General features: G+C 52.3%; 1 protein-coding gene across 1 annotated transcript; it reads right to left on the reverse strand.

The window, feature by feature from the left end:
• Nucleotides 1-4,549: 4,549 nt before the first annotated feature.
• LOC132217802 (phosphofurin acidic cluster sorting protein 2-like) lies at nucleotides 4,550-8,124 on the reverse strand. The gene is given in 7 exon segments (XM_059668247.1): nucleotides 4,550-4,752; nucleotides 4,755-5,912; nucleotides 5,915-6,055; nucleotides 6,553-6,701; nucleotides 6,782-6,935; nucleotides 7,337-7,338; nucleotides 7,496-8,124. Coding segments are annotated over 7 exon segments (2,382 nt in total). The 5' UTR covers nucleotides 8,071-8,124.
• Nucleotides 8,125-13,199: the final 5,075 nt, after the last annotated feature.

Raw genomic sequence — 13,199 nt, forward strand, 5'->3', positions numbered from 1 at the left:
AGCTGAGGTGAGTTGCTCACAAGCTGCAGGTGGGTCCACATCTGGGAACTCAGTGACAGCTGTGCCTAGAGCCTGCTCTGGCTTAAGAGAGGGCACCAGAGTTGGCGTTGCCTCTTTAGGTGTTTCTTCATCTTGCCCTGGAGCTGCTTCTGTAGATGCAGGAAGAGACCATGTTACCACCATGACTGCCTTTTGTGTGCCTTCCAAGGAAGGAACCTCCCATCTCCATCACTGAAGTCCCAGCTCAAGCCCCCTCCCCAGGAAGTCCTCCAGACTGCAAGCCCTGGGCACTGACCTGAGCGGCTCTGTGCTCCTGCCTAGGCCCAGCCTCTGGGAGCTCTTCTCTGTGTGGTCCAGCCCCATCCCCTCCCCACTCACCCACACCACCCACTCCACATGCACAGCTCTCTGACTCCTGCTCTTTTTTCTAGCAGAAACCCTCAGACCACTGCCCTCTTGCAGAAATCCCACCATATGTGGGATCCTGAGTGTGGCCACCTTCTCCAAGTCACAGTCCCCATACTCCCCTTAAGGCTCTGATCCAAAGCCCATTCACTTCTTGTGCTGGTCCAGAGATCCACTTTCTGCTTCACGATACGTGTAGATCAGCGATACTTTGAGGAAGAAGTCACACCGACTGTCCTGTGGACGCTACCTGCCTGTGCAGCTCAGTGTGACTGAATCCCTCCTGACTAGAAGGAAGCGCTGGAGTGCGGTCCTGGGGGCAGCGCATTTGCTGAATGAATGAGCCCGAACCACCCCCATCTCAGATAGCTGCGTGAGCCTGGGGTCCCCCTGCTCACCCCTGGGATTTCCAATCTGGCTTTACCCAGGACAGGGACCCCTAATGGAATCTCCAATGTCTTTATCAAAAGAGAAAACAGCTTAGCCTAAGGCCTGAGAATCACAAATACGGCAGAAGCTTTGTTAAGAAGAGAAAATGGCCAATAGGAACAACCACAGCCCCTCCAGCACACCTCTGCAGTGTCCAGGTTCCCAGCGGGCCTTTACCCAGGGGGACACCACCCACACCCCTGAGCCCCTACAATAACCCTATGAGGCTGGGCCTACGCTCTCCCTGTTCAGAGAAACAAACACTCAGAGAGGTGCAGTGACCTGAAGACTCACAGCAGCAGGTGGCTGAGTGACCACTGTGCTGTGGAAGGGTAGGGCTCACCTGGTACATGGTTGGTCCCACACACGTTGGTTAGTAGCACATGTTCTGTATTAACACAGAAGGATGGGTGGGGATGAAGGTGGGGACGCTGCCCAGGAAGCTGGGCATCAAGAATTTGGTCAGTTTGTCCAATCACAGCTCCTGGGCAGCCTGCACCATACATGTCCATTTTTATTTTTATTTCTTAATTTTTGTTTGCCCTGTGGGGGTCAAGCTTGTTTGGAAGCCCAAGTGAGTAGTTTTGGGATCAACTTGGAGGCTCAGGGCTGGGCTGACAGGCCTCCATGTTCAGCTCAGGATGCCCCCAATGGGAGGCCAGCCCTTGGCCTCTGGCCGCCCAGCTCTGAGTCTGGACACAGGGTGAAGCCACCTCCATGGGAAGCAGAGTCCTGGCTCAGGAAGGGCAGGTGGAGAAGGTGAGGACAGTTCTCCCTGGGTGGGTCAGGGTCCAGAAAAACAGACTTGCTCAAAGCTCTAAGGGTTTATAGGGTTAAATTTTATAAAGTCTATATTAAGGTTATGTTTACAAATTATTTCATTAAATGTTCTCTAACAATACACTCTATATTTCTAAATATCATAAAAAATAGAGTAAAAGTATAAGCCTATGTAACATGAACAGAAAGCTTGTAACACTGCATCTATATGGGGATGGGGGGAGGGAGGCGCCCTCTCTGCTGTGGCCGCTGACGTGTGCTGTGGCCCGGGATCTGGCACCACAGGCCGCCCAGGAACTGGGGTGAGTTGCTCCAATGCTGCAGGTGGTTCTTCTGCCTCTTGAAGTTCAGTGAAAGCTGGGCCTGGATCCGGCTCTGGCTCTGGAGACGCCACTTGGGTGGCGTTGCCTCTTGAGGGTTTTCCTCATGTTGCTCTGGAGCTGGTTCTGTAGATCCAAGAAGAGGACATGTTACCACCCTCACTGCCTTTTGTGTGCCTTCCAAAGGCACACTCACCCACACCACCCCCGGAGGCCTCCTCCTCCTCCTGTCTCAGCCTCAGTGGGCTCAGGTGCTCCCGCTGTGAATGGAGGCACTGAGCCTGCTTTGGCAGGTGGGAGACTGGAAACTTGAGCTCTACGGAAGCCGACAGTATCATCAGGCTGGGAAATTCTGGAGGTGCTGGTCCAGCCACATGGCCAGGATGCAAGAGATGGCCCTGGGGACAAAGAGAGGTGGGAAGCAGAGTCTGAGGCCTGGCCTTTCCTTCAACACAGCCCTCCCAGAGCACCACTCAGAGAGCCTGGGGCTCTGTGCCTGCTGCTCCTGCCCATCCAGAAGCCAGACCTACTCCTTGTCCACCTTCAGTCTGACAGTCCTGGCAGAGAAGCACCTGGTCACCCAGGAGGGGCTGGCAGAAAGCCCTCCTAACTGACAGCTCTGGGTCAATGAGGGAACCACCTGCCCCCTTCTCCAGGGGAACCTGACATGCTCTCTCAGGGCCCCTGTTCTATCCCATGACCCTCCCATTAGGACTGAGAAGGCTGACGTCCACCCTGTTCGTGTCACTCATTGGCACAGAGTAGGTGCGTCAAGGATACTGACCAATGAGCGAACACCAGGGCTTTCCCATCACCTCAAACTTTAACTCCTGCACCTACATGCTGCCTAATTGACTAGCTGTCCTGTGTGGTTCTTTGCCTCCCACTGAAACTCAACTCCCACAGGGCGGGGTACACAAAGCTGCCACTGAGGAGGTTCTACCACATTAGTGAGCAAGGTCCCGGGATAGGGGTGTGGGCAGGGCTGGGATGAGGAGCGGAAGGGTCTGAATTTTCTGAGGGTCTGACCCTCTCACTGAGCTCCCACTGTGACTCACACAACCCAAATCCACATGCACAGCTCTCTGACTCTTGTCCTTTTTTCTAGGAGAAGCCCTCAGACCTCTGCCCTCTTGCAGAAATCCCACCATGTGTGGGATACAGGGTTCTGCCAGAACCTTGAATTCACTGTCCCCCATACTCCCCTCACAGATCTGATCCAAAACCGACTCACGTTTTCTGCTGGAACAGAGGTTCACTTTCCTCTTCACAATACGGGAAGATGCAGCCATAGGGAGAGGAGGCCCGGAGGACATCACATCAGCTGTCCTGTGCAGCCTAGTGTGACTGAATAGCTCCCGACTAGAAGGAAGCTCTGAGGTGCAGAAGCTTGGGGTCTGCTCTGAGCACTGGATTATGGTTAGTGCCTAGAGACATGTCTGTACCTGGCAGCGCTTCTAATATACTTGCTGAATGAATGAGCCCAAACCAGCTCCATCTCAGACAGCTGGGTGACCCTGGAGCCCCAACTACTCACCCCTGGCATCTCTGATCTGGATTCACCTGGGACAGGGACCCCTAGTGGGATCTCCAGTCTCTTTATGAAATGAGAAAAGAGCTGAGCCCAAGGCCCCAAAGAGAATCACAAATTTGGCAGAGGCTTCCAAAACAGGAAGAGAAAATGACCAATTAGCTCAACCACAGCCCCCCCCAGCAGACCTCTCTGCTGTCTAGGCGCCCAGAGAACACTTACCAGGGAGGACCCCAGCGAGGCCCCACAATAACCCTATGAGCTTGCTCCCGGTTCAGCGAGGGTTCAGAGGAACAAACACTCTGAGAGTGCAGTGACCTGAAGGCACACAGCCACAGGTGGCCTGGTGACCATGTGCTCTGGAGGGGGAGGGGCTCACCTGGTAAATAATGGGTCCCACAGCTGCTGGGTGGTAGCAAATGTTCTGGAGTAACCACAGGAACGAAGGTGGGTTCCCTGCTGCGGTATTCAATCACTTTGTCTAGCCAGTGTGCCAGGGCGATGTGCACCATACAGGTCTTTTTTTTTTTTTTTTTTTTTTTTTTTTGCCCTGTGAGGCTGAAGTTCATTGGGAAACCTGAGGAGGTGGTGCTGGGGCCAGTTGGCTGGTTGGCAGCTGGATCCCCGGGCTGGGCTGACCGGCCTCCATGTTCTGTTCAGATGCCCACAGAGGCTAGCTCTTGGCCTCTGGCTGCCGAGCTCTGAATCTGGGCGCAGGCTGGAGCTGGCTCCCAGGGAAGCAGAGTCCTGGCTTCCAGGAAGGGCAGGTGTTCAAGGTCAGAACCCTTCTCGCTGGGAATGTTGGGGATCCTGAGGCCAAAACACATCTTCCCTGATGCTCCAGCTCAACACTGCCCTCCTGGCTCCCACCCACCAGAGCGTTCTGGTTACTGAACAGAGCAGTGAGGAGCTCCCAGTGAGGGAAACTCCCTGAGGTTCCAGGCTGTGAGCACATTCAAATTTAAAACGGTTTCTATTTGGGTTTCCAGGGTCTGTGTGTGTAGAACTGAACTGTTCACAGAAAAGCAGCTCGGTCCTTCTGGGCTTGGCCCAGGCAGAGAGAAGGTCAGGGGGAGGGGCGGGGCTAGAAGGTGGAATTGTTGTCTCCGAAGATGCAGACAGGGAAGTGCTTGACGTGGGAGGACCACTGGGCTGCCAGCTGGAAGAACGTCACGTCGTTCCACTCCACGCCGTCACTGACGACTGGCATCATGCTCTGTTGGTGCTTGGCCTTGCAAACCAGGCGACTGATGCCCTGGATGCACTGGCTTTTGGACTCCACATCTCGTCCTTGGTTTTCTTGGGCGCCTTCTTCTTCTCCTTGGTGACCACTGTCATGGACGTGGCGGGTGTTGCTGTGGCCTCACCACTGCGGGGCAGCCTGCTGACCTGGACAGACTGGAAGAAGCACGTGAGTGTGTGTTTGGCGGTAGGGAGTTCTTTCTTCTCTTCAACTCTCTTGGTGTCTATTGGCTGGGCTGCCGTCCAGTAGTCCACCTGCAGCTCCATCATCTCTGCATGGACACTCTGGCTGGTGGAGGACAGGCCCCCACTCATTGACGGCGGGGAGAGTGTGTTGGGTGAGGCCTTCCCGGCAGGGGACAGAAGCTCACTGGAGCATGAGGGGACCGCATCATCTGAGTCTCCTGACATGGCTGCAGATGGTTCCACTCTTCCAACCTTCACCGCCCCCACAAAGGGGAGGAGCTTCTGTGAGGACTTCTCATCGGGTCGCTGCTGCTTAGACATGAGCATGGCCTCTGCGATGGGCAGCAGGTGGACACAGTTGGCCCCTGTGACGTACTCAGAGATTCTCGACACAACGTCCTGTGTGTCCTGCAAGGTATTCTGGGCCTCCAGGTTGTTGAACATGTCCCACCAGTACAGGTCCTGGAAGAAGTTGTTGTAGCGGCAATCCATGGAGCCCAGGTAGCTGGCCAAGGGATGGGAACCCAGCGGGATGACCAGGAAGCGCATGTAGTCCAGCCATTGGGGTGGCTGCTGGGACAGCTGCTCCACGAAGATCCGCAGCACAGCGCTGAAGTAGGGCTGTGCCCCTGCCACCGCCATCTTCACAGCCGTCAGGGCCTGGGAATTGCAGTTGCAGTATCTCTGCATCTGTGAGACGATGATGGTGAAGGCCTCCTGGACGTCATCTGTGGAGCAAGTGCACACCATGGGCAGCGTGTGCCCCTGCAGGATGTCTGAAAGTAACTGGCCCTGCCAGTCGGAGGTGTTGACCAGGATGATGCTCTCAGGCAGCTTGTCGTGGGAAATGAGCGTGTTGTTGAGCTGGTCACACACGGGGTTCCTGGGGACCTGCCGCTGGCTCTGCGGGTCTGGGCCCTCATTGTCCAGTCTGTTGACCCACTCATTCAGGGCTGTGTTGCAGCCCCAGTGGCCAGCCTGCTTCCTCGTGGACCTGCTGGACGGCATGACTACAGACTTGTGAAGCGCATTATGGATGGCAGCTTCTTGGTGAACCAATGCCGGGCGGAGGATCCTGCCTCCCAGCTGTCCTCCAGCTGTGCCAGTCGCCTCCCAGGGGAGCAAATTCTGTGGGCCATTGAGTCAGAGCCACTATCACTTGACATGCTGTCAAAGTATCGCCTGAGCTTGGGCTTTGGGGTGCTGGGGACACTGATATCATCCTCCACGTCTAGGCTACTGTCACTGGAGCTCGCCATAATGTCCTGCCGACGGTCCAGGACCTTCTCCACTTTGGGGACATGCCTCACAAGGGCCTGTTCTGAGGACACGACCTTCTCTGATACTTGGGCCATGAGCGCAGATGCCACGGCTTTCTGGTGGTAATTCTGTTGCCTGGTCATGCACCTCCTTCTTACTATCAGATTCCCTTTGTCAAAGTTATTCTCCTGGAACTGCCTGTGGGCGGCATTGTAGCTGGCCGCCTACTCGAAGAAGAAACTCTCAGATGTGCCGGCGAAGTCGTTATGCGAGGTCTGGGCCTTGATGCTGCCTGCATGGCAGTGGCCTCGTGATCGATGGGCTGGCTGGACAGGGAGGCCATTCGGGTCTTAGTGGCGGGTGTGCTGCAGATCACAAATTTGGAGTCACCGTGGCTTGGCTGCTTGCCTCCCGGGGCCCTCGCGTTCTCAGGAAGGTGGGCCAGACTCAGGGGCTCCTTTTGGATCCTGGCGCCGTGGAGGCACCACATCTCCTCCTGCAAGTTGGAGTCTGACAGGCCTTCGATGTATGGCCTGAGCTTGGGATTGTGGCTGCTGAGGACACTGTCATTGTCCTTCATGTCTGGGCCGCTAGACAGGCCTTCGAAGTATGGCCTGAGCTTAGGTATGGGGTGCTGAGGATGCTGTCATCATCCTCAATGTCTGGGCTACTGTCACTGGGGTTCTGCAGCATGTCATACAGGAGGTCCAGGTCCTCCTCCACCTCCGGGACATGCTCCCCATGGTCCTGCTTGGGGTCCAGGTCCTCCTCCGACACTTGGACTGTGTGCAGCCATACCAGGACTTTCTGGTGGTAGTTCTGTTGCCTGGTCAGGGTTCTCCTTCTGAATATGAGATTCCCCTCATCAAAGTCATCCCCCTCCTGGGCAGCGGTATGGTAGCTGGCCTCCAGCTGCGAGAAGAAGCTCTCACACTTGCACTCAGAGTAGTTATCCGAGGACTCAGCCTTGGGACTGGCTTGCCTGGCGCTGTCCTCATGGTCAATGGGCGGCCTGGACAGGGAGGAGATCTGGATCTTGTCCACCTTGCTGGTGGGTGTGCTGTGGGTCACAACTTCATTGTCGCTCTCACTTGGCTGCTTGCCTCACAGGGCCCATGAATTCTCGGGCATGTGGGGCACACTCAGAGGCTCTGTTTGGGTCCTGTCACTGTGGCTGCCCCACATCTCCGTCTGCGAGCTGGAGTCTGACAGGCCTTCGAAGTATGGCCTGAGCTTGGGCCTTGGGGTGCTGAGGACGCTCTCATCCTCCTCCATGTATGGGTCACTTTTCCTGCATTTCCCCCTCATGTCAGACCGAAGGCCCCTCTCGGACACTTTGGACCTGTGAAACAGCGCCAGGACCCTCTGCTTCAAGTTCCCTTGTATTGATCGCCGCTGCTTCTTTGGCTTCCCCTTCTCCAAGTCATCCTTGTGCAGGTCCTGTCTGTGCTTTCCCCTGCAGCTGACCTGCAGCTCAGAAAAGGAGCTCTCATCCTGCCCCTCGGTGTAGTTACCTGCGGACCTGGCCTTGGGGCTGACCTGCTTGGCACTGTCCTTGTGTTCAATGGGCTGACTGCACAGGGAGGAGATCCAGACCTTGGCCACCGTGGTGGAGGACTCCTTGACGCTCCTGCAGAGGCTCAGCATCTGGCCACACTGGGGGCTTCGCTGCATCACCTCGGCCATGTGGATGGCGCCCGTGGCCAGTGTTCTGTAGCCCAGGACGGTGCTGTTCTTAGAGCGCTTCCTCTGCTCCAGCATGACCAGTAGCCTGTTGCCTGCTCCCTTGAGGAAGTGGGGGTACTGCAGGGAGAAGGTCAGCGCCAGGTCGGTCTGCACTGGCCCACTGCGGGGCAGCACAATCTCTTGGGACCTCAGGATGCCCTTGGAGTCCTGCATCCTCACGGAAATTACCATGGAGTTGAGGTCCTTGGCCAGCTTCTTGAAGATCACTAGCTTCTTTAAAGTGAGACTGCAGCAACTGGGCACACAGCTGGCGCTGGAGCAGTCCACCTCCCAGGGGGCGAACAGGTTCTGGGGGACCTGTGTCTTGAGCACCGTGGATGTGCTGGCCAGGCCCACAGTTCGTGAGGAAGCTGCAGCTGCTGGCACCCTACCGGTCCTTTTCCTACTCAGGGTTGATGGTTTGTCCTCCTGTGGTGGGACAGAGGAGGGACATGATTGGGGGCAAGAGGTGGGGCATGAGTGATGGAAGGAGAGTGTGGAGGCACAAAAAGTGGCCACTTGCTAACCTGTGATGAGGTCAGGGAAGGCCTGGGTGGTGGTCTTTCAAACTCAGAGGTCTAAAGTTATCACAAAGGATATTTTGAAGTTAAAACTTTTTAACTAAAAGCAGTTTCTGGTGGGTCGCCGTGTCATAGGCTGGTATCTTTTCTAAAAAAGGCCAATCTTTACCTTAACTGAGGCTGCCTACTGTCTTTTGGAATCTACAAGAACATAGCTTTGGAATGTCAAAGAAATTTTCCTTGTTCTGGACACTCTGTGCTCTGCGGAGACCACAAATCTCCTCATTGTTATTGTTGGCTGTTATATCCTATCCTATATCTCTGGGAATGAAGTATGTCTCTATCATTTTACTTTTTATCCAATCTATCACCAATGGATTTCATGCAACCCACATACATCTCCACTTTTGATTGTAATATCTAAAACAAGGTGAAAACTGCCATTCTCCAGAGCATTATTTCAATCCATTGAGATTTTGCTTCAAGGTTATTGACAGTTTGGCTCAGATAAAATCTCAACAATTGTTCCCAGTTTTGAATGCTTCTTACTTGACATTTACTTGGCACAATACAGCAGGATCTTAGAAAAGCTCACCCAGCACCACCCTGCAGACCTACACCTGGTGCTGGGACCCAGCAAAGGGCCCATTGACCCACCAGTTCCCTGCCCGTCTGGTGAACTTGTGAGAGTTGTCTCTTGGACCCAGGACCTTCCCTTGCTTGTGCTGCTGACTTCAGTTGAGCCGCATTGTTTAATCCTTTTAGTGGAACTAAGGTTAATGGTTGACAGATCCCAGGCTAAGGAGAGACAGGAGGGAAAACGGGCCTGGTTTTTACCCCTGGCTTTTCTATAGCATTTGCCTTTTGAGAGTCTGGGGGGAAAACCTTGGCTGTATAAGTGAGAGCTGATCCTGTTCAGCTCAGAAAATGAAGGGGCACATCCTCTTTCCAGCACGAATCTCAGGTGTTCTGAGACAACTGAGGATCTTTGCGGATGTGTCAGAGGTCATTCCTCACGACATGCAGGAGCGCCATAGGGAAATTCCCACACAACTGGAACTAAACTAACTGGCTCTTCAGGGGGAGCAGTAATCAGGTTTGGTCCACCTGTGCGGGTTGTTGTAGACAGCAGGGAGAGAAACCGAGGCACATAAGAGGGTTGAATGAGACTCCAGGGGAGTGAGTATTGTGCAGCTCAACCCATACAGCAACAAACTTCAACCCACTACATAACGCCCCTAGAAAATGTGCCGAGACTCTGCAGATACCAAACAACTATAAAAACAACAGCAACGAGCACACCTATAATTACCATGGGAAGCTGTGTCTCCAAGGCTGGGAACTCCCAGACTCCAGCCCTCATTCATATTCCTAATAGGGAGCCTTGACTTCCTAGTGCTTTACAGAAACGGAAAATTTAACTAGAAAATATCAACTGAAAAATGGCCAGTATACAGACATCTTAGGGTGCCTAAATTAATTTTGTGCAGGCAAAAAAAGAAAAACAAAAAACCTAGAAAAATGCCCGCCTGAAAATTAAACTGATTGAATACATAGGACGCATACCTTGATTTGGAAATTAGAAACTTCTAAGGAAAAACACAGATAAATTCTCTTTAAAAAAGAAATTTCAGAGATTATCTCCGAACTCTCCTGAAGCTAATAAATGCTAACACACCATTCTCCCCCTTCTATAGCACATCCACTATACGTGTTGCTCTCTGAGCTTCCTTGTCCAGATGTGTTCCTCTTCTTCCCTTCTTCCTTCCCCTTCTGTCTCCTCCCTACCCCTCCCTACTGACTTAAGGAAAAGTGAGAATAGGAATTCTACCAGCTCCCTTTGGAGAAAAGCTGCTCTCAGCCAGAGCGTAACCAGCAATCGTTCTCCATTTTCTCTATGGCCCTGATTGGTTCACAAAGAAATTTAACTGATAGAACATGTAATCCTGGCTATTCTTACCTATTGCAATTAATATACTCCTGGTTTCTGGGGCAGTTGCTAGAAAGTGGGTGCCTGGTTACGGGGGTTGCAAGTTCTATTAGGAAGTGACCTCACTTCCTAGGATTGCCCCCTCTGACTCCCCTCACCTAATAACAGCCATAGACAGTGCTGTGGCCTGCTGACTGCTCACCCACCTTCTCCATGGAACACCCACAGTGTACACAGTGACACCAACACACCCTCTCCACAGCCCCCTAGAACAGTGGTCGGCAAACTGCGGCCCCTTGAGTGTGGCTCTTCCACAAAATACCACCTGCCGGCGCGCACCTACAGTGCGATTGAAACTTTGTGGCCACACTCAAGGGGCCAAAGAGCCGCATGTGGCTTGTGAGCCGCAGTTTGCTGACCACTGCCCTAGAAAGCCTGGGCGCAGTCAGGGTCTGAGAGTTGAGGAGACAGGCCTGGGTTCAGATTCAACCCCTCATTCTTACCTCTTCTTGAACCTGTATAAGTCATTGTACCTGTCAGAGCCTATCTCTCCCCTGCCTGCACAATGGATTATTGTAGCATGTGCTTCTTAGGGCTGTTCAGGCTCATGAGGGGTAGTAGCTATAAAGTAGGAATAGGACTGTCACAGGCAAAAGTGCCTCCAACCCCCTTTCTCTTCCTATTGTCACCTCCTCAGTGTCTGCTTTTCTACTAATTCCACCCAAACTCATTTCATCTAGCGTGAGTGTGTGTGTGTGCGTGTGTGTGTCTGTGCGCGCGCACACACAAATGCTAGTGCTAGGTTGTATTGTGTTAACAGAGCCCTGAATCTCAGTGGTTTGCCACAGCAAAGGTTAATTTCATAGCCATGTGACTTCAATGATCTGATGGATCTAAAAAGAGTTCCTGTTTTTTTGGATTGTTCATCTTTTTTCTTCTTATAAAGATGAGAGTAAGGACTCCCAAGCTCTTATATATCAGAGTGGAAACCAGAAGTCAATATTTTATTTGACAATGGTCTGCGGTGAACATGACTTCTATTTCCCCCTTTCTTACAGTTGCCAGTTTCCACATCCAGGTGGTTCTGGGAGTGTGGAGGTATCTGCACATCTCACTGGCCTGGCCACTGTGATGATGGATGGATGTGGACATGTGAGTTCAGTGAGTTTAATAAAATTCTTTTTATTAGTCACAAGAAAAAAATTCTGTTTTCATATGTCTCTTGGCCTTAAGAAAATATGCTCAAAGTCACTAATCATGTGAGAGATGCAAATCAAAACAACAAGGGTCCTAGTCAGTTTGGCTCAGTGGATAGAATGTCGGCCTGTGGACTGAAAGGTCCCGGTTTGATTCTGATCAAGGGCACATGCCCAGATTGGGAGATTGAGCCCCAATAGGGGGCCACACTCAGGATCCCACATATGGTGGGATTTCTGCAAGAGGGCAGTGGTCTGAGGGCTTCTGCTAGAAAAAAGGGCAGGAGTCAGAGAGCTGTGCATGTGGAGTGGGTGGTGTGGGTGAGTGGGGAGGGGATGGGGCTGGACCACACAGACACTCAGGGGGGAGCCTGTGCTGGGGGGTGGGAGTGGCCAGGGAGGGTTCCATGGGGGGGAAAGGAAACATATGTAATACTTTAAACAATAAAATAATAATAATTCCCCTTAGAAAAAAACAGCGCTCTTTTTGGGTCCCAGGACAAAGCACCCCTCTTCCCCCTCCCACCCCAGCCCCCAGATACAGAGAAACAGGCAGGAGCTGCCCAGTATGTCAGGATTTCTCATGTCCAGACCAACTCTGTGGGGAGGTGGGAGCCTTGGCCTGGAATCCTGAACATTCCTGAACTCTGGGCTCTGAATGTCATGAACATTGGGTAATATCTGCCACTCTATGGACATCAGGTCCCCAATTTTCCATTGAGGGTTGGGTTCAGAACTGCATAAGCCTGAGCTAGAACAAAGGGCCCAGCTCCCTCCACCCTGGTGGGTATTGGACAGAGGTGCATGCATGCGGTTCCAACTCTGGGCTCCTTTTCAGACAAACAATGGCCAAATGCTCATCTTACCTGCTGAATGCTCATCATCTCCCCCATGCCTCTCCATGTCTGTGCATGATTCCACCAGCAGATCCTTTTCCAGAGCCCCTGAGGAAACCTGGGTGCAGCCAGGACCCCAACTTTGAGGACACACCACTGGGTTCATCTCAGGCTCTTTTGGGTTTGGTATCTTGCTCATTTATTTTTAAATACATATTACCCTTCTGGAAAAAGCATGTGTGGGTATCACTGATTTCATAAAACAAACAAACAAAACACCTCTCCCTATCAGTTGAATTGGGGCAGATTTTTATTAACAAAGATATATATTTGCTAATATTCCTATAATATTCCCTAGTTGGAAACAGGTTTTGATTAAAAACAGACATTGGTTAAATACTCCTGCCATTTGCACAGAAGCTTTTCTCCGAGGGAGAAGACAATTAGCTGGGTGTGGTTAGGGACAAATAGAGTAGCCCAGTACGTACAGGGGTCTTAGTGGCGTCCCTTTCTATGATAATTTCACCTGCTCCCAAACTGTCAGTGAGAAGGGGAAACGCCCATGGATCAACCCTATGGTTGTTTTGTTTTGTTTTGTTTTTCCTTTTTCCACATCCTATTTCAGTTTCCTATGATTCTAACAGTGGACAGAATTCTCCTTAGGAATTTTCTTGCAAACTTTATTTAGAAAGTGTGCATTTGCTGGCAGAAGCCATTAGCTATATTAACTGGAATCAGTTAGAATAGCCAGGATTACATGTTCGAACAGTTAAATGTCTTTGTGAACCCATCAGGGTCATTGAGAGAATCAGGAACATTGCTGGTTCCTCTCTGGCTG

This window comes from Myotis daubentonii, chromosome 16 (genome assembly GCF_963259705.1).
Source record: "Myotis daubentonii chromosome 16, mMyoDau2.1, whole genome shotgun sequence".
In the NCBI taxonomy this organism is placed as follows: Eukaryota; Metazoa; Chordata; class Mammalia; order Chiroptera; family Vespertilionidae; genus Myotis; species Myotis daubentonii.